The sequence below is a fragment of the Puntigrus tetrazona genome, unplaced genomic scaffold, assembly GCF_018831695.1.
Source record: "Puntigrus tetrazona isolate hp1 unplaced genomic scaffold, ASM1883169v1 S000000472, whole genome shotgun sequence".
In the NCBI taxonomy this organism is placed as follows: domain Eukaryota; kingdom Metazoa; phylum Chordata; class Actinopteri; order Cypriniformes; family Cyprinidae; genus Puntigrus; species Puntigrus tetrazona.
Window position 1 is genome coordinate 699,245 of NW_025048114.1, and position 20,260 is coordinate 719,504.

The 20,260-nt window shown below is 36.5% G+C and overlaps 2 protein-coding genes and 1 long non-coding RNA gene across 10 annotated transcripts in view; 2 read left to right on the top strand and 1 right to left on the bottom strand.

The window, feature by feature from the left end:
- On the top strand, nucleotides 1–15,841 carry LOC122334017 (NACHT, LRR and PYD domains-containing protein 3-like). 5 transcript variants are annotated; one of them, XM_043231890.1, is made up of 18 exons: nucleotides 1–84; nucleotides 1,185–1,455; nucleotides 1,779–1,874; nucleotides 2,546–2,653; nucleotides 2,957–3,064; nucleotides 3,382–3,466; nucleotides 3,612–3,807; nucleotides 3,907–5,734; nucleotides 7,092–7,262; nucleotides 8,345–8,515; nucleotides 8,607–8,780; nucleotides 9,236–9,406; nucleotides 10,483–10,656; nucleotides 11,483–11,656; nucleotides 11,744–11,917; nucleotides 12,204–12,377; nucleotides 12,492–12,653; nucleotides 14,885–15,841. In XM_043231890.1, exons 3-18 carry the CDS (start codon nucleotides 1,825–1,827, stop codon nucleotides 14,895–14,897), a joined length of 3,933 nt encoding a protein of 1,310 aa, XP_043087825.1. In that variant the 5' UTR covers nucleotides 1–84; nucleotides 1,185–1,455; nucleotides 1,779–1,824; the 3' UTR covers nucleotides 14,898–15,841. The 5 variants fall into 5 exon arrangements, with proteins under 5 accessions (XP_043087825.1, XP_043087826.1, XP_043087823.1 ...); XM_043231891.1 differs by having other exon boundaries at nucleotides 1,185–1,418; XM_043231888.1 differs by having other exon boundaries at nucleotides 1,185–1,874.
- LOC122334018 (NACHT, LRR and PYD domains-containing protein 12-like) overlaps nucleotides 15,669–20,260 on the bottom strand; it is an 18,170-nt gene continuing 13,578 nt past the window's right edge. For 2 of the 4 annotated variants that reach the window (XM_043231893.1, XM_043231894.1), the window contains 3 exons: nucleotides 19,081–19,260; nucleotides 18,109–18,155; nucleotides 15,669–16,821 (listed from right to left, as the gene is read on the bottom strand). In XM_043231893.1, the coding sequence (XP_043087828.1) occupies nucleotides 16,295–16,821; nucleotides 18,109–18,155; nucleotides 19,081–19,260 (754 nt within the window). In that variant the 3' untranslated portion in view covers nucleotides 15,669–16,294. The other 2 variants (XR_006248707.1, XM_043231895.1) reach the window with 2 other exon arrangements.
- Nucleotides 20,069–20,260, top strand: part of LOC122334031 — an 826-nt gene continuing 634 nt past the window's right edge. The window contains exon 1 of the long non-coding RNA XR_006248712.1: nucleotides 20,069–20,206. This is a non-coding gene — a long non-coding RNA (uncharacterized LOC122334031). The remainder of the gene's footprint in view (nucleotides 20,207–20,260) is intronic.

Consider the following 20,260-nt stretch of genomic DNA (forward strand, 5'->3'; position numbering starts at 1 on the left):
TGACGCACTTCCTGCCGAAATCGAAAGCGTTTCAAACACGTCTGCCTGGGTTCTGCTGCTTTTTGCGCACAAGAGCGGCTTCAGGTGAGCTTGAACACTCCGATAATACAGCTATAGGGCGAATGTTCATTTTCATATTTGTGAACGTGGTCTAAATGTATAGAGAGTCTGCCTGTTTACGAAGCCGCCAAACTCAAACGACGTTTAGATCAAAACTAAATCCGTTCATCTAAATGATTAATGTTTTGAAATTACTCTGTAATTTTTATTATTATTATTATTTTGGCGGTCTCCTCGCATAATAGCAACATTTAACGACAAAAATGAAACGTAAAATATAACGATGCGTAATCGAAAGTAAAAGCAGACCTTCCGTTCAGACAAGGCGATCCCTTTTAGTCAACAAAGGCTTTAGTGTAATGTATGTGCATATGCTTGTTTAACTTGTATTTTAGCGTTTATATATCTGCTTTGTGCTGCACGAGACATATGGTTAATTCTGTAATTTTTTTCAGATATTTTTCCCCAAATGGTTACTTTTTATTATTATGAATTTCAAAACTTATACAAAACTATGAGGGTCACAAGACTTGAACGAACCAATGAGAGCAAGAAAAAAAATGAATAGGACAACCAATCAGAACATGACACAATGAACAAGAGACACATAAACCAGGCAGAGAACAAGAGGGCAAAACAGATTACGAAATAAAATACATAAAACATGAACATGAATCAAAACAGACCTTACAGGTGGCACGGAAGGAGAAACACGGTGAACAGGATATAACAGGGTGGACAGCACACTACTAAACAATAGTATATTTCAACATGTTGCCTAATACAAGAAGCATATTGTCACAATTAACAACCACTATAACAGATGAAAGGTTCTGTATAGCATATAAGGCATATTATCACATTAAAGTAAGCTGGTCTTATGCCTAATATTATAAGATCTATCTATCCCTTTATTAGGTTACAAAATAGCTTTATCATTGTATTTTACCAATGGAAGTTTATACTTTAGAAGTCATATTATTTTGCTCTCTCTCACACACACATGCACACACTAATATCCCTATTGTTATGTGTTCATGCCATATGCGTAATGGTTTTTCTGCTGCACAAATTGTATTTTTTATATCCTTACACTAACACGACACCTAAACATACCTCACAAGGTCCTTCAAAGGGTACCTCTATGATGGGCATCGGAATCAGCAGGCTGGGGGGAGGCGTTCGCGGCATTGAGAGCTGACAAGTTGGGCAGGCTTGACAAAACCGCTTCACTTCGGCCTCCAGGCCGGGCCAGTGCAAATGGTCGCGGATTGGCTGGCAGGTGTTATTCACTCCAAGATGTCCTACCTTCGCATGGGCGTGTGCGAGGTCCAGGATGGCCTCCGTTTTTGAGCGCGGTACCACCAGCAGGCCGTTTTTGATGACGAAGTGCAGGAAAGGATGGGGCCCAGGCCACACTTTCTGGTCTTCAGTGACTCGCACTTGCGGCCAATAGTGCTTTAGCTGATCATCCTCCTTTTGAGCCTCCCTTAACCTGTTGAAATACATCATAAAACATGCCTTAAAAATACAGATATTTTTATGTTTAATATTTTTCATTGTGTGGTAACTGCTTCGCGTCATGCCTAACAACCGTGTTCTTCAGCCGTGATTTTTTCACAATACTCATACTTTATTACTTACTTAGTTACAATATACCACTGTTTAGACCCATATACAGCCATTTTATTAATCTCTGTAACATATTGTTTTTCCAGGTCAGGTCAAAGATTGTTTTCATGAAGTAGTCTGTTCATCTGCAGTATGTCAGAGGAGCGAGGAAAGAACTTACCAAGTCTCTCACAGAAACAGAGGTAAGACTGAGTCTGTTTTACATCATTATTTTAAACGCATTCTATGAAGGAGTATATTAGCTTTTTTCCCGCTGTTACCATGTCAATTGCCTTAAATGGAATTTTTTTTCTCTAAACCGTCTTTAATCAGCGACATTTGTGGAAAAAAAATTGCACAAATGTTTTTTTATGTTGCTAGAATTATCTTTACTGTTGACCTCTCAGAACCTGTAGAAATCACATCAAACAGATCATTCATGTTTTATCACATATATCTGATTGCATTACATGTTTGGGGTTGCATATTTATTGGGTATTAAATGAACTAGATTTAATTTAAGTGATTAAAAAATACATCAGATTCTTACAGTGCACATTTTTGGATATTAAAGTAAAATGTTAAAGCTTTTTGTCTTTTTCAGACTCACTGTACACAGTTCATTGTTTATTATATTCATTGCTATAGCTACAATATGTTGCTTTTATTTTAGTATTTTTTTTCTGCCAGTGAGCTAAACAGGTTTGATATGGTTGCACTATAACACAGTTTTTGAGCCAGCTGTGTTTTTTTTGTGAAGTAGAAATTGTCCTTTCTAACAGACCTGTTGAGCTTTTTTTGTGTTAAAATGGACTAAACAACTCTTCAAATGAGCCTGATCTCCTATGGTTTTCTCTGTTCTTTGTGTAATTAGTGTAAGATCGGGCTCACAAGTGTCCAGCTCTTTGTCTGTGAAGAGTGATTGGTCAAAAGATGCTATGCCACCATACTTCAGTGAGAAAAAAGCATCATCTATAAAAAGGTATGTAATGATTTTCTTATTGTTGGTTGCACAAGAACTGGTAGAAAATGTTTAATAATTCAACATTTATCATGAATCTATAGAGTTTTCATCAGGATTCTTAGAGCATCAGCAAAGAACCTTAAAATGACTTGACGTGAAAGAATATATTTTGTAAAACCCAGTATTTTTGATGCACTAACATAACTAGTTCTTTCTAGCAGGCCTAACGAGTTAGTCCATTGGTTTTGTTAAACTAGAGTAAACATCTCTTCAGATGAGCTTGAAGTATCTCCTAGAGTTTTCTGTTTTATGTGTCATTAGTGTAAGATCCGGCTCACAAGTGTCCAACTCTGTGTCTGTGAAGAGTGATTGGTCAAAAGATGCTATGCCACCATACTTCAGTGAGAAAAAAGCATCATCTTTAAAAAGGTATTTGTTATTGTTGGTTGCACAAGAACTGCTAGCAAATATTTAATTAAGCATTTATCTTGAATCTGTATTGATTTAATATTTATCAGAGTTTTCATTGAGATGCTAAGAGCATCAGCAAAGACTTGAACTAGATATTTTATAAAACAATAAAAGCCATTACAAACAAGGCATTTGTTACATCCAATGGAGACATATTTACGTATTATCATGAATTAGTACTGGCTGTTTTACACGTTGCATTACTCATGCCTCATAAACATCGTGTCTCTAATAGTTCCCCTAAAACTGTAGTACTTGATTTTATTCCCTAATAGATTTCAATATGAGACATTAGATTCAGACGTCCAGACTCACAGGAGCTTCAAGAATTTAACAGATAATCTCCAGTGGATCTTCCTGGTAGGAAAACACAAATATAATATTTACATTTCTAACAAACAGTTTACTGAACAATGCTTGCAAGAATATTCAATAGACATTTGATTACCTCAATCATTTGTTTTCTTTTAGAAACTTAAATTGGTTTTTGTTTATTTTATTTTAGATTCTTGAAAACGAAATAATTACTTTTTTGAAGAATGAGCTGGAAAGGTTTAAGAAAATATTACAAAAAGAAAACTTACAAGACAATATAAAAGATTTTAATGAGAAGAGATGCATTAACAAAGAAGCAGCTCTTGATCTCACGCTCTACTTCCTGAGAGAGATGAAGCAAGAAGAAGTTGCTGATACTCTAGAAAGTAAGAGACTGGTGATCATCTGTCAGACTTTCACTTGCTGCATACATGTATCAGAAACAAATCTGTAAAATCTAATGTAAAATCTGTATTTTTGTTTAGATGAGCTGATCTTCATTCATGATCTAAAGTGTAGCCTAAAGAAGAAGTATCAATGTGTGTTGGAGGGAACTGCAAAGCAAGGCGATTCTACACTTCTGAACAACATCTACACAGATCTCTATATCACTCAGGGTTGTAGTGAACAGGTCAATACTGAGCATGAGGTAAGACAGATTGAAGTTGCCTCCAGACGTCATGAATCACAAGAGATACAGGTTGAGTATAAAAATTTGTTTAACGCACCTGAACGAGACGAGCAGATCAGAACTGTACTGACAAAAGGAGTCGCTGGCATCGGAAAATCAGTCTCTGTACAGAAGTTTGTTCTGGATTGGGCCGAAGGAAAAGCCAATCAAGACATTAGCTTCATATTTCCTCTTCCATTAAGAGAGATTAACTTAAAGATGAAAGAAAAACTAAGTTTGATGGACCTTATAACTCAGTTTCTCCCAGAGACAAAAGGACTGAATCTTACGAAAAGAAATCAATTCAAAGTCTTGTTCATTCTTGATGGATTGGATGAATGTCGACTTCCTGTAAACTTTAAGGATAATGAGACGTGGTCTGATGTTTCATCACCAGCCTCTCTGGATGTTCTCTTAACAAACCTCATCAAGGGAAACCTGCTTCCTTCTGCTCTCATCTGGATCACCACCAGACCAGCAGCTGCCAGTAAGATTCCTCCTGACTGTATCGATCGGCTGACAGAGATACGAGGATTCAATGATGCACAAAAGGAGGAGTACTTCAGAAAAAGAGTGATGGATGAAAATCAGGCCAAAGAAATCACTGACCATGTTAAACAATCAAAGAGTCTCTTTATCATGTGCCACATACCAGTCTTCTGCTGGATTTCAGCCACTGTTCTGCAGAACATTTTAGAAGAGAAAAGAAATAATGTTGTGAAAAACGATCACGCTGATGAGGCCTCCAAAACACTACAGGAGTCAAATACTGAAGACACTCCTAAGACTCTGACACAAATGTACACTCACTTTCTCAGATTTCAGATGCAGCAGAGCAGAAAAAAGTATGATGGAGAACACACACCAGATGTTTTCTGGGATAAAGATGCCATATTTTCACTGGGGAAACTGGCATTTGATCAGCTGGAAAGAAACAATGTGATCTTCTATGACACAGATCTGGAAGCCTGTGGTATTGACGTCTATAAGGCATCAGTGTACTCAGGCATGTGTACCCAGATCTTTAAGGAGGAAACGGGGATCGTTCTTGGTACCATGTACTGCTTCGTTCACTTGAGCATTCAAGAGTTTATTGCATCCCTTTATGTACATATGGTTCTAGACATAAAGAAGAAAAGTGTGTTTGATTACTATGCAGAACAAGAAAACAAAAGTAATACCTTGCTTGATTTGCTTAAGACTGCAGTGGACAAGGCACTAGAGAGTGATAATGGACACCTGGATCTTTTTCTTCGATTCCTTCTTGGTTTGTCACTCCAGTCCAATCAGAGGCTCTTACAGGGTCTGTTGACACAGGAAAATAAAATTGAGCAGAGCAAAAGGCAAATAGTTGAGTACATCAAGCAGAAATTAGAGGATAATCTGTCTCCAGAGAGATCCATCAATCTGTTCTACTGTCTGAACGAAATGAATGACCAAACTCTGGTGAAAGAGATTCAGACCCACCTTAGCAAAGGAAGTCTCGCATCTGCTGACCTTTCACCTGCCCAGTGGTCTGCATTGGTCTTTGTGTTGTTGACCTCAGAGGAGGACCTGGAGGAGTTTGAGCTTCAGAAATTCAAGAAATCAGACGAGTGTCTCATTAGATTATCAGCAGTCATCAAAACCTCCAAAAGAGCTCTGTAAGTTTAATATATTTTGTCATTTTTTGTTATCTAAAATTTTTCTACTTTGATGCATATCTCATGTTTAGCAGAAGTTTGAGAAGTTGATATTGGAGAAGAAATAAAATGGAACAATGTGTTTCATAATAACATGATGTGCTTCTTCTGCAGCTAACTGAACAACATGGAAAGAGAAATGTCTAGATAAAATCCATGTAAATCTAATAAAATAGTTTGCACTTTAATTTCAAACGAATGCCATTTTTAAGAAAATAATAATAATAAATAGTTCAACAAAATGTGTTATTTAATTCTAAAAGAGATATATACTTACTGTAACTTTCTCTTTATATTGTAGATGAAGTGTATTAAAATGCAGCCAACACTCATAACTGTTGCTTTTATCTGTACGTTTATATATTCACACAGTCTTTACAACCACATCAAACGATACTGATTAAAAGTTGATTAAAGCTGCCTTAAAGCCGTGCAAGCATGCAATCTATTTTATGTGAGTCATATTTAAGAACATGTCTCTGAAATAGCTTTCAGAACTGTCCTGAAGCAGCCCAGCACTGCCTCACTCATCTAACACACACAATTCAATCTGTCAGCTCATTAATAGAGACTTTAAGACCTGGCAAAAAGAGCTGAGGGTAAATAAGATTAATGTCAGATCCACATTACATTCACAGTGGCAGCTCTTAAAAAAACAGAAAGAACTTATAGCTTTAAATATTCGATCAATCAATCAATCAATCAATCAATCAGTCACACTTATTTTTGTAGTGCTTTTAACATTACAGATTGTGCCAAAGCACTGAACAGTATCAAATTGGAGAATAGAGTGATAGTAATGGATAACGACGAGATTAAACACCTAATGTTTTATTAAATGCACGGTATAGAGACGGTCTCTATAATTGCTAGAAATGAAGTGTCCCCAACTAAGCAAGCCAATTTCCAGTTCAGTTTTAAGCACATGTCAGATTGAACCAAGGACTTTTAATGTGTGTGTATATGTGTGTGTATATCTGGTTCCGGTGATTTGTTGGTAGCTTTGAATTGATAATCAATGATTAATACTACTAGCTACTAGGAGAAATATATTCCAGAGACATCAGATGCTGGCATTCAGCGAAAAAAAAAAAGATGCCATTACAGAAATATTATAAATGTACTGTCTTTGTTGTTTGTACATAAAATATTGGATGTAAAAATATTGCAATGTATATTTAAAAACTTTACTGTAAGTTGGGTTTTCTTGAATTGTAGAAAATATGTGATTAATTAGTTCCTTTTTTTAAATCATTTGATAGTATTTGATCATTTGATATTTAACATATTACATGGATTTAATTTATTTCTCTTGTAGGCTAAATGATTGTGGCTTAACAGACAAAAGCTGTTCAGCTTTGGCTGCAGTTCTTGAATCGGATTCCAGTCTGAAAGAGCTGAACATGAACAATAATAATCTGCAGGATTCAGGAGTGAAGCTGCTCTGCGCTGGACTGAAGAATTTTAACTGTAAATTAGAGATACTGAGGTAAGGTTTTTGACTATTGTTTAGAGATCCATTTGTTGACATGGACCTAGACAATGACTGAGAAGAGAACTGCTTGAGCTCAATAAAATATATTGGTTTTAATTCCATCATGAAATCGACATTTCAGTTCCAGCCACAGCATTTCAATGCGGTTTAAGTGTGAACTTATGTTAAGGCATTTTTAAAAAAAATCCATTTTGAGGTTGCTTTGTGGATCATTTTGGTGAAATACTTTCACACCTGTTGAGTTTTACATAATTGATAATCAGAATTTCCAGGAAACCCCTAATGAGGTTAAATCAATAGGTTAAAACTTAAAGCAGGTAGAAAGAAGGTAATGGAGCATCATGCAAAATGTATACCAAGTTAGACAGCAGGGTTTGGCTCCATCAGCTTTTAAAAAAATCTGCACAGGATGGTTTAGAAGCACAGCAAACATGATTGTTAAAATCACCCGGTCAACAGTGTTCATTTATTTCATGCATGGTAACCGAACCCTCTATTAATACAGCAAGTTCACTTAAAAGTACTTATTGTGGTGAGAAAGATGATATATTGGAGCTGTAGTGATGGGGTTTACTAAGACTATCTGTAAAAGCTGCAACTTAAGATGGTTGAGAAAGTAGCTGCAATGAACAGTGTCTTTAAAAACAGTAGCAAAGCCATCTCCACAGCCCGACACAAGACTACACTCTGGATGCGGAGGGGATTGACATGAAAAATAACTATTTTTTTTGATGTGCTGCCACTGCTTCCGACACCACAATGTTTGTGACCGGCACAATGGTACAATCACAAGGAAAACAATGCAATGTCTTGTACACTAAATTACAACTGAAAGGAACAAAAATATATATAATATATAATTAACTTTATAGATTAAAATTTTAAAAGGAAGAGCTCAAAAATCGGTTGAATATTACATTTTATTTATGTGACTCAGTCCACAAAATCTTAAGTCTTAAGTGTTATTTTTTTCAAAATTAAGATTTATACATCTAAAAAGTAAATAAATATGCTTTCCATTGATGTATGGTTTGAAAATCTGGAATCTAAGGGTTCAATTATGTCGATCATTTTAGGCTGTGTGACTGTGGTCTAACAGAGGAAAGCTGTTCAGCTCTTGCTACAGTCCTGAGATCAAACTCCAGTCTGAAAGAGCTTGACATCAGCAACAACAATCTGCAGGATTCGGGAGTCAAGAAACTTCAGAATGCATTAGAAAATACAGGATGCACATTGAAGAAACTCAGGTGAATGCAATCAACCATTTTTTTTTTTCAAAAGTAAGATATTAAACCTTTTATCTGTAATAATAATTAAATAATTTTGAATGTAATAAAGACTCTCAGGCTGCAGTATCAGTGAAGAAGGTTATAAGGCTCTGTCTTCAGCTCTGAGATCAAACCCTTCACACCTGATAGAGCTGGATCTCACAGGAAATGATCCCGGACAATCAGGAATGAAGGATCTCACTGATTTACTACAGGATCCAAACTTTCCACTGAAGACACTGAGGTGAGATGTGATGAAGTAATGTGAAATAAATGATATACATGTCAATTACTTGCACTATATGAAAATATTAGATTATACTATTTAGCTGCAGCTTCTGTTTATTCTATGATTAACGTAAATGTAGTTCAGTTGAATTAAAAGTTACAGGCTAATCAGATATTCAGTAGTTGGGATTCAGTAGTTTGGTGCCTCAGTAATTAACATTGTGTTACTGTGGACATCTGTCCTAAAAAATATTCAGTGTGACTAATTATACTGATTGTTTAAATGGCGCTGAATGCTGAGTTCAGATTCACAGCTACTACAGGAGATCTATAATACGTCTGAACCTGCAGTTTCTCTCCTAATGAACAGAATTACTTCTGCATCAAAAGACAAAAAAAAAACTTTGCTTGGGTTTTGTGATGGGGCCCTATGTTTGATGATCTTTAAATTGATCATCTTGTCTTCTGCAGGGTTTTGGGTCCTGCTGCAGATGAAGGCTGTCAGTATGTGACTGGAATTCTGAGTAAAAACCCATTAGTCCTGAGAGAGCTGAATCTGAGTGGACATAAAGTAGGAGACACGGGAGTGAATCATATCTCTGCTCTAATGCAGGATAAACACTGTACACTCAACACACTGATGTGAGCATGTTACAGCATTTCACATTACTAGTAATGTTACAGCAGTCTGTTTTAATTGATGAATGAATTATGGTAAGAAATGTACAAAATATCTTTGTGGAACACGATCTTTACTTATATCCTAATGATTTTTGGCGTTAAAAAAACTGATAAATTTGACCAATACCATTTATTTTTGGCTATTGCTGCAAATATACCCCAGGGACTTAAAACGCATATATGTAAACTCTGGTCACATATATAAAGCCATTTGCACTTTAGGTCAGATCTTGACTGAATTGTACTGTCTGTGTGCTTATTCTACACAATGGTACAGTTGAATCTAATATAATCTAAATGAATAAATGTGTTAGCAGAACCACCCCAAAATGATACAAATCTACGCTCTCATCATTTTTTTGATCCGCATTAAACCAAATAAGTCTCATTAGATCTGTTCTTATTCTCTGAGTAGTGTGACGTCACATTGTTTAGGCTCCGCCCATACCTGATGACTGACAGCCCTGCGTTACCATAGTTTCAGCTCTCAGAGAGTTGTTTGATTGTACCATAGATATGTATGTGAAGATGCCAAGCTCAATTAAAGTGGCTGAAGCATATAATTATTATTTCGTTGATTCTGTAGACAAAATTGCATAATGTTTTTAACGAGTATAGGTCTGTTCAGTTAACATTCACAACACAGCCTCTTCACACTTCATAAACCATTTTACCGTTTGCTCCAGAGCAAACTTTACAGCAACAGACAACACAAACCATTTCGATTCAGAGTGCTTTATATTTTAATATTTTAGAGAAGTATTACTGTACTTCATATATCTACAGTTTTATTTTAATCTGCAAAGTCGAATCTGTGTAGTAAAGCTGATCAAGATACTGAACAGAGAAGAGAGAACGCAGATAATCATTAGAAATATGAAACCATGAGATGTGTTTATTATCTGATCAAATGAACAGCTTTTCTCTATTGATGACTAAATTGTGGAAATCAAAACACTCTTCCTCTGTTTTTTTGTTTGTTTGTTTGTTTTATTAAGACACTGTGACATTGTCTTCTCACATTTCTCTCAATGTAGGTTAAGCAGCTGTGAAATGACAGAAGAAGGTTGTTCTGCTCTGACTTCAGCTCTGAAATCAAACCCATCACACCTGAGAGAACTGGACCTGAGCAGGAATAAACTCGGAGACTCTGGAGTGAAACACCTCAGTGATCTACTGATGAACACACAATTCAAGCTGGGAAAGCTAGAGTTAGTATTCTTAGTATTCTTATACTCTATAGCAGTTAGACCTTATAAAGGCTTGTACACAAACAATTATTGGCATAAATTATCGATAGATCCAAAAAACAAATTTTATTAGGGTCATTATCTATAGTAAATTATACATTCAAGCAGTCATTTAAGTATTGATAAAAGGAATTACGTTGTACAGCATCACCCTTATAAAGACAAAAACAATCATTCAGATAACTCTTCCAAATTAATATATTACAAGAAATATCTTGATTTGAGAAAATATATTTCTCTTTAAAGGAGGCTATATATAGAGTTGAGAAGGAAGGTGCCACGTAAACAAAGTCATTCTAGAAGATAAAATAGTTATGAGAAAGAGCAATCTCAGATAATGTTTTAGATGTATTCATTAGAGGGGACCGAGTCAACTCGTTTTGACAAGAAATAAATGATAGATTCAGTGCCTTTTTATGAGGTTTATTTTTATGAACTAAAAAGTAACCAAAAGTATTTGTTCAGTAACTGGATGAATTGAGTAAATGAAAAACAACATAGGAGTTGTATATTTTAGGAAATAGGGCTTTTTATTTCCACAATAAGGTCGTATATACAAATGTGGATATTGGAGATGTTACCAGCCATGACTGGATGTCCAAGAGGTGACTCCAGATATAACCAGATTTTTTTATTTTCAGGAATTTAGGTTCCCTCTTAGTAATTTCACCAATCTGAAATATTTAAGATATAAGATTGGAACTATATGGTGTTCACTTGAGATTAATTTAACTCACACATGAACACAACATGTCTGATTTATTGTCTTTTCCCTTTCTGTCTTCAGTCTGTGTGATTGCAGTATTACAGAGAGACAGTGTCTCATCCTGACTTCAGCTCTGAAATCAAACCCATCACACCTGAAAGAACTGAACCTGAGCGAGAATCAAATAAAAAACACAGGAGTGAATTACTTATGTGACTTACTGAAGGATTCACACTGTAAACTGGAGAGACTGAGGTCAGTAACATTCACAGGCAAGAATAAAATGTTTTATTTAAATTAAACAGAATGAAGTGTGACTTCTGTCTTTTTTTCTCAATGTAGGTTAAGCGGCTGTGAAATGAAAGATGAATGTTGTTCTGCTCTGACTTTAGCTCTGAAATCAAACCCATCACACCTAAGAGAACTGAACCTGAGTGGGACTAAACTTAGAGACACTGGTTTGAAACACCTCAGTGATCTACTGAAGAACAAACAATTCAAGCTAAATAAACTAGAGTTAGTATCATTATTAGTTATTAGTTTCTGTTTTAGTCAATATTTTTTATGTATGTCAATATACTTTACAAATCACAAGCTTTCTAAATACTCTCCATACTTGAAATCTAACTAGTATCCTCAAATCCTAGTTTTGTTTTAATTCATGGCTGTTTTATTATTTATTTACATTATTGTTTTTCAGCAATATTTCATTTATTGTACTGTATTGTGTTTACTCATGAATGGTTTAACTCGCACATGAACATAATGTATTTAATTTTGTCTTTTCTCTTTCTGCCTTCAGTCTGTGTGACTGCAGTATTACAGAGAAACAGTGTCTCATCTTGAGTTCAGCTCTGAAATCAAACCCATCACACCTGAGAGAACTGAACCTAGGTTGGAATCAAATAAAAAACACAGGAGTGGATCACTTATGTGACATACTAAAGGGTTTAAACTGTAAACTGGAGAAATTAAGGTCAGTAACATTAACATACAAAAATTTAAATTATGAAAATTTACTCATTTGTGTACAATTCTTCACCTTAATTTTTTTGTAAGACTATCTCTCTTTCTGCTTTTCTCTATCTAGTCTTTATGACTGTGGCATTACAGATGTCTCTTCTTTAACTCAGTCTTTAACAAACACAAAAACACTGCAGTATCTAAAAGAGCTTCATCTAAGTTATAATAAGATTGGAGACTCAAAGCAGCAGCTCATTGATGTGCTACGAGACTCAAATTGTAAACTGAGGTGAGTAAACAGTGTTATTTAAAGAAATTTATTTACCTCTGATATGTGAACAAACATATACTTTCAATTGTTTGTGAAAAGAGTTCAAATTACCAATTTATTTCAAACTGCATTAGAATGAAATGTAAAGTTGAACCTAATTAACCTAAAACCTAAAAGTGTTTAGGACTAGCGTCTCCTGGAGAGACTCGTACACAGATTCAGTAGCGGTACCAATTGAGACACTCATTTAAGAGAAAGAGTCCAGACTGCGACTGCGGTAGACAGGGTAGCGATGCAGGGACCACAATGGGCCACCTTGCTGGAATATGGATTCATGCTGGGTCAGATCCTTGCTGTAGCAAACTCCACTGACAAACAGAGTTTTGAGAAACCAGAGACTTTGCAGAAGAACAGCCTCACTGGAACAGAAGGATTCACAGAACAAACTAACTGAAGAGACAGGCAATCTAGATGAGCAAAGCGAGGAGCAGAATACACAATACAAAGAACTGACAAAGACAGGACTGGGAGTATTAAGTAGGGCTAAGATAACGAGCTGCAGCTGGAAACAATCAGCTTGCATCAGCCACAGCCATTCACAAACGCACACAAGTTAGTTAGTGAACAACCATGACCTCCCCCCTCACTCCCAACCGATTTTTCCCCTTGAATGTTATCATGAATAGGGGGGTGATCCAATAGGTCCCTTGCCGGAATCAAACTTCTTCCGGACTGTAATCTTCCCAGTCCACCAAGTATTGGAATCTGTGTCCCCTCCACCTCGAGTCCAGAAAAAGATTTATTGTATAGGTGGGTTCTCCATCTACAAGGTACGTGAGCAGAAGGGGCCAAGGCTTTCGACTCCATACTGGGAAAAAGAGGTGGCTAGTATCCTAAGGTACATTCAAACGGCAAAGGTCTGTGGATGACAGTGGTAATGAGTTATGGGCACACTCAACCCATGACAGTTGCGGAGTGTGATTTGACCAAACATCACAGCACCCTTTCAAGATCCTGGTTGGCCCCCCTCAGTTTGACTGTTGGTCTGAAGACAAACTCACAGTTGCCCCAGTGACCAGCAAAACTCTCTTCAAAATTCAAAGGGACTAACAACAGCACAAACAGAATAGGCCAAAACAAACTGTCAGATATCATCATGAGCCATTGTGCACCACCAGAATCATTTTTTAACAAGAAAAACAGTGCAACTGATTCCTGAATAAGCCAGCAGGGCCTTGCGGGAATCAGGAGTTGGCCAATCCACCACAGCTTTAACCTGGTCAGGATCAATGTGCACTCCCTCAGGCAGCACAGTGTAACCCAGAAAAAGAACTGAAAAGCAAACTTCTCCACCTTGACAAAAAGCCCATTCTCAACCAGTCTCTCAGCATTCACCTGACGTGTTGACGCATTCCTGGAGAGAAGAGGAAAATATCAATATGTCGTCCAGACATGTATGAAAGAATGCTGACCAAATGGTAAGCGTTCTTTAAATCCAAATTGGTGAAAACAAACAAAAATCCCTGCCTCTGTTGGAGAAGGGGTGAATGAGCCCCGCTGCTAGAGAATCAGACATTAATTTTTCTATGACCGCCCTCTCAGGGACAGAAAGCGAATATAATCTGCCAGAAAAGTATCAAAGTACATTGTCATAGGGACAATGAGGAGGAAGTGAAGCAGCCCTGGATTTACTGAACATTGCATTTAGGTCATGGTGCCTCAAGGCACATTTGACAGGTTCACCAGATAAAGACAGGACTGGGAGCACTCTTTAAGTAGGGCTAAGATAACAAGCTGCAGCTGGAAAAAATTAGCCACACCCATTCACACACACCACATGCACAGATGAACCCAACAACCGTGACAGACCTATTCTATGATGAAATCCGTTTGAATGAGCATCACAGTTATATGTTTTCTTGACACGTAAGAGAATAACTGGACACAAATTATTGATTTGAGACTAAATTTTTAGCTCTTTAAATGCAAAGCTTCTGCAAAAAAATAAAATTCTTAACAAACAGCTGTGAACCTGGAAGATTTGTTTTTATATTGACTTAATAGAGACACAACAGAATAGAATTAAATGTTCTAAATATTATATTTTAAAACACAAATACGGTATAGTCAGTAATTTATTCTGATTACAGCATTTTAATCACTTTTTCCTTAAACTGACCGAAATATAGTAACCAATGTGTCCTGTTTTTCACTGAACTGATTATCTTCTATTCTGTTCCACTTTATAGTGTAGACAGATAGAGATCATCACCAGAAAAACCTGATTAATGAAAATGCTGAAGTCATCTTGGAGCAGTAAACATCAGATCCACAGATTTTCACTGCTGTGTCTATGAGGAGAAATAAATGTGTAAAAGAAACTCAGACTTTGTAATGAAATAATGTAGCATATATGTTAGAATTTAAATAGTCTGGCTCTTCAGTTTAACAATATTTGCATTAAACTCATTCATAATGATTCAAATGTTTAAATGTGATTGTCAAGTGCAGCACTTAAATGTATCAGAAGATATACATCTACAATGTGTGCAAAAGTTACTTATTTACATGATCTCTTACATTTTATACATATTATTATTCTAGTTAGCATTGTGTCACAATTGCTCTCATTACAACAGTGTACATAAAAGGTGTATTGTACAGTTTTGCGATGAATAGATTTTTTTTATGCAGTGAGTTTATGCTGAACTGACAACAGCTTTAGTGATTAGAAATGTGCCTTTTACTCCATTTGCCGTTTTATTCACAGTTTGAAGAATGGTTCATGTGACTTTTCTTGCATGTTTTTTAAATTATTTAGGAGGCCTTTCTGCTGTTTATCTGCTGGGAACACATTCATTTTTATGTAAATGTAAATGTCACAATTTTTGGAAATGAACGAAAAAAAAGTCAATTGGCCAGTGACTCAACCTTAATATTAGAATATGCGAAAAAATTCCACTGAAGAGTAACTTTAAGGAAACTGAAGGACTCTGTTGAGGCGGAGGTCACACACCAAGAAGGAAAACTTTGTAAAGATCATATTGCGCTTCTCTTTATTTCAATGCCTTTCTCAACAGTACAAACAGCATTTTTAAAACAAATTGATGATTAATGATGAAATATTGATGTTAAGAAAAACCTCAATTATCTGAAATTTGAAATAAACATCACACAAACAATAAATAAATACTTTGTTGATTTGGGATGGTCAACTGTTGAATAATGCACATGCCCCTGTTTTCAAGCTCCTTACTGATGAAACAAGCCTGTTCTTGATAACGCTGCTGTGTACGTGTCAGAACCACCACTGGCTTTACCTAAAACCTGTCTCTTATACAACTTAGCCATAGTCATCAGCTACCTCCCAGTTATTTTACTTCACCGGTTTATAATCCTATCAAAACTATTCTTGTTTCTCACATTTAGAGAATAAAACCAACCCAACAGTCAAAAAGATAACAGTGACTCAATACAAGATCTGCAGGATCTGCAGTGTTTGTCCACATTATATGAGCTTAGCTTAGCTTAGCTTATGACTTTAGCCAGTTTAAGGAAATCAAAAATCTCTGTTTACATCTCTGTTAATGTCCATGTAAACGTAGCCAATGTTACAGATTTAGCATGAGTGCAAAGGATTGTGGGTAGAATCTCATTCATTAGCACAGTTTCACTGATGATCCCATATTAACAGAAAACCCCAGATAGAGAGGGTGAGTGAATGTGGTCTGGATTGTGTGGATGAGGCTCATTGCATCAGTGACGCTATAGAAGGACAGAGTTCCTGCACTGTGATCCACATAACATCCTATTTTACTGCTGCTGATAGACTCTTCAGGGAGATCAGTGTGTAAATTATTGTGTGTGAATGAGTAACTGTCAGGGGAGCAGCACAAACTCCAGGACTGATCATTACATCCAAATTCACAAACATCACTCCGCCCCTTTCTGCTTATGCTCTTATATGACACCGATATAGACACACCATCCTCTCCACTCCACTCCATCTCCCAGTAACAGCGTCCACACACACTCTCTCTACACAGCACCTGTTGACATGCATCAAATCTGTCTGGATGATCAGGATACAGCTGTTTCTCTCTCACGTACGTCACCTTCCTGTTCTCCTCGGACAGAATAAGTTTATTGTTTGCTGTGTTTGGATCCAGTGTGAGAAAACACGCATCTGAAAACAAGAAGAGAGACACTTATAACACAACAATAGCTGCTGAAGAATTGTATGCTCTTGTTTATTTTATGTAGTGAGGACCAAATGGGTTTTATTTTATGTGAGGTAGAGAATAAACCAGCTAAAACCAGTTTAAGCTGGCTGGCTGGTTTTAGCTGATCAACCAGCCTGTTCTTAGCTGGTCATCTGGCTGGTTTTAGAGGAGTTGTGGCCACTTTCTTAGCTGGTCAGACTGGGCCTAACCATCTTAACCAGCCAACCAGCCTAAGGTGGTTTCAGCTGGGGGTTTTTCAGCAGGGTGTACAGTGTAAAAATCATTAGTGTCTACCCAAATCGTGTTTGTGTGTGTGCGTGCACTTGTGCAGCTATCTTTGTGATGGCCGGTTTGAGTTTTGGATCACTGGAGTGAGGACAATTTTGTAAAGGTCCTCACTTTCGGAGAGCCCTTTAACACTAGAACCGCCAGAGGTCGCTGTATATCTAAAACCCCCAGTGGGGTAAAATTTGCCCATGCACATTAAACCTGTTTTTATATGACTAGGGAATGTATTATTTCACTATATTAAGCCACTGCCTTTACAAAAAAGCGTCTAGGCTTTTTTATGCAGGCTACAGTTGTTACTTTTCATAACGGTAAATATAAGCTAAACAAGCTTGCATTGACAACGAGAGTTAGAAAGAAGCAAATACATATTTGGGTGGTGTAATATTATATTACAATGTCATTAATCGATATAGACTTATTAATATAACCTATGTCATGTAAATTAATAAAATAACACATTGATAATAATTATTCACGATATATAATGCATGATGCAATGACTAATTCATGTGCACAGCTTCTCCCAATAAATTTGTTAGTTCGCTTACTTTTACTTATAATTTCAGTTAAAAAACAGCAACAATAAACTTCGGCTAATCAAAAATGTTTGTAATCATTAGCCTATAAATCAAGCTCAAAAGTACATGTGGGTAAATTTGACCCATGTGGTGCACCATTTTAGTAAAAGTCAATGTCTGGGAGACTTGAAAGTTTTATTGAAAATTTGTTATTTACACACAGCAATGGGTAAAATGTTGTGCTCTAGTGTTTGAGGGTCAAGACTTGATTTTAGGGGTCAGGTTATATTTGGGTAAGGGGTAGGTTTAGGGTAAGGGTTTGGGAGAGCCACTTAGTTCTGTTGGGTAGGTTAAGGGTAAGGAGTTAGAAATTGCATTGTGTCAGTGTATGTCTTCACAAAGATATCTACACAGAGTTTGTGTGTGTATGGAAAAATTTACATTTCTTCAGTCCTGCTGTTATCCTGAATTTTCCTCCGTGGTCAACACTATAAAAACACACACAATATCTCATTCAGTCAGTATATACACACTAAATAAAAATAATTTTTAGTTATGATTTTTGGTTTCCAATGATCCTATAAAGAGCATAATCAGATAGGATAAAACTAAATGCTAAGCATGTTAAAATGAGCATGCTGTAGATGTATTGGCAGTAGCAAGTATTGGTTCTTGCGCTTCTGCAGCAACATAGCAGATCTATTCTGTTAAATACAGTAACATTATTATGTACGGGAGACTCGGGACGGTTGCGACATGACTTATTTCTTCAGTTGCTCAGTTAGCCCATCCACCAATCTGTAAGAAATCAGCCATTTTTGGCATGAAGTCTATCAAGTGTTTTTGGCATAGCTATCAAGTGTTAAAGCTATTGTCTCTAGCTAGTCTCTAGTTTTATCATGGCTTTTTTTCAGTAGGGACAGTTGTAACGTTGTTACAGGCCCTGAAATTGATGTCAGGTTTCTAGATTCTAGGTTTATGCTTATCAAGTATTTTCAAGTATTATTTATTTTTATCCTCTGTTTAAGAATAATAAAATAAACTATCACATAAATTGTAATGGTTTTAATAGAAACTGTTAACTGGACACTTTCTATTCATTGCTTTTGTTAAAACCACTAAATCCTATTGTAAAACACTGTACAGGAACCCATTATTTAATAATTTTAACGGTTAAAATGTGATGGTTTGTACTTTTTGCAATGGTATTTGTAGTGATGGTGAGATTTGTGATGTTATTTGCCATAAATGTGATAGAATTGCTGTAATATTTTGAGAGAGTAGCGACTTTGTGGCGGGTCTATTTGGGAAAAAAATCATCAGTTAAAGCAAATCAAACTATGGTGAGCAGATTTCTGAATGGGATATTTTTTGGTTCAAACCATTCAACTTTCAAAAAACTTGTCAACATACTTAAGTTTTTCCTGTGTGTATGTGTTTTCCATCAGTTTTTCAGAAAGCAGCTTGACTCCTAATTCTCCTGGGTGATTGTAGCTCAGGTCCAGCAGGTCCAGCTTTTTTTGTGATGGGTTTGAACTCAGAGCTGAAGACAGATAACCAACACCTTCTTCTGTCACCATACATCCAGACAATCTAAAAAACAACCAGCAACAGTCAACATTACATTTCTTTAACAGTCACTTATTACTAACACCAGTGGTATGCTATAGCTGCAATTGCAAATTCTCTATTACATTATATAATAAGTGTATGTACAGGCCCAAAGTGTCCATTGGAAAATTCTGGAGAATACATTGACATACATTGGAAAGGCAGTAAGTAGTACTACTTCCACAAGCACCTTTATACGGGAAGCATAAAGCACAATTCTCTAGTTAATTTTTTAACACTGAAAGCGGCAAATCTGTGGTTTTATTAATGGCCGAAGCAACAGTGTGCATGGGGTGTTCATACACTTGAAATAGGTCCCTGTTTGTGCATACACAGCTGTTCATGATGGTTATGAATATGAATTAATAATGTCACTGATATGCCAGGCTCTTTTACCACTCAATGACAATCACTCTCACTCGATTAGTAACACCTGCACTGTATCACCAGTCATTGCACCCACATAAGCACAAATCTCACCCAGCTCTTTTTTCATATAAGAAAGGGACATGACAATGTATATCATGTCTCCAATGGCATCTTTGCTGCACCTTTTCCTATGTTGGATCCCTTCTCCTACCTCCAACATTACTCCAAGTTTCTGACTCCTTGTGTATCCCCTGTTTGTGTTCCTCATGTATCAGCCAGTCAACTGAGGTCAGTTCTCTCTTCACTCAATAACTTGCCTATGATCTCTTCATCTACAAGCAATACAAAAACTCTTACCTCATCAATCCACCTGCAACTCAATGCTTAGTCATCCACCATCTAAACCCCCTCTTCTCCACCAGTCATTGTCAGTCACATGACTAATCCAGCACCTACTCCGCAAGGACTACAATCTCGCTTCTCCCATTCAGAAGATAAAGGTACAACCATCAACCTGCGAGAAGCCAAAAGACTCAACTTAAAAACAAAAACAAGCCAGGTAGGCCTTCTTTTTTATGAAATTAAATTTTTCCCATCCTAGTTCCTAGAATGT

Bases quoted from the DNA above. Each gene is read 5' to 3' on its own strand.
- LOC122334017 (XM_043231888.1), top strand. From the start codon at position 1,825: ATGTCAGAGGAGCGAGGAAAGAACTTACCAAGTCTCTCACAGAAACAG. The intron at 3,065-3,381 runs GTATTTGTTATT...ATTCCCTAATAG, and splicing joins AAAGCATCATCTTTAAAAAG to ATTTCAATATGAGACATTAG. The intron at 5,735-7,091 runs GTAAGTTTAATA...TTTCTCTTGTAG, and splicing joins AAAACCTCCAAAAGAGCTCT to GCTAAATGATTGTGGCTTAA.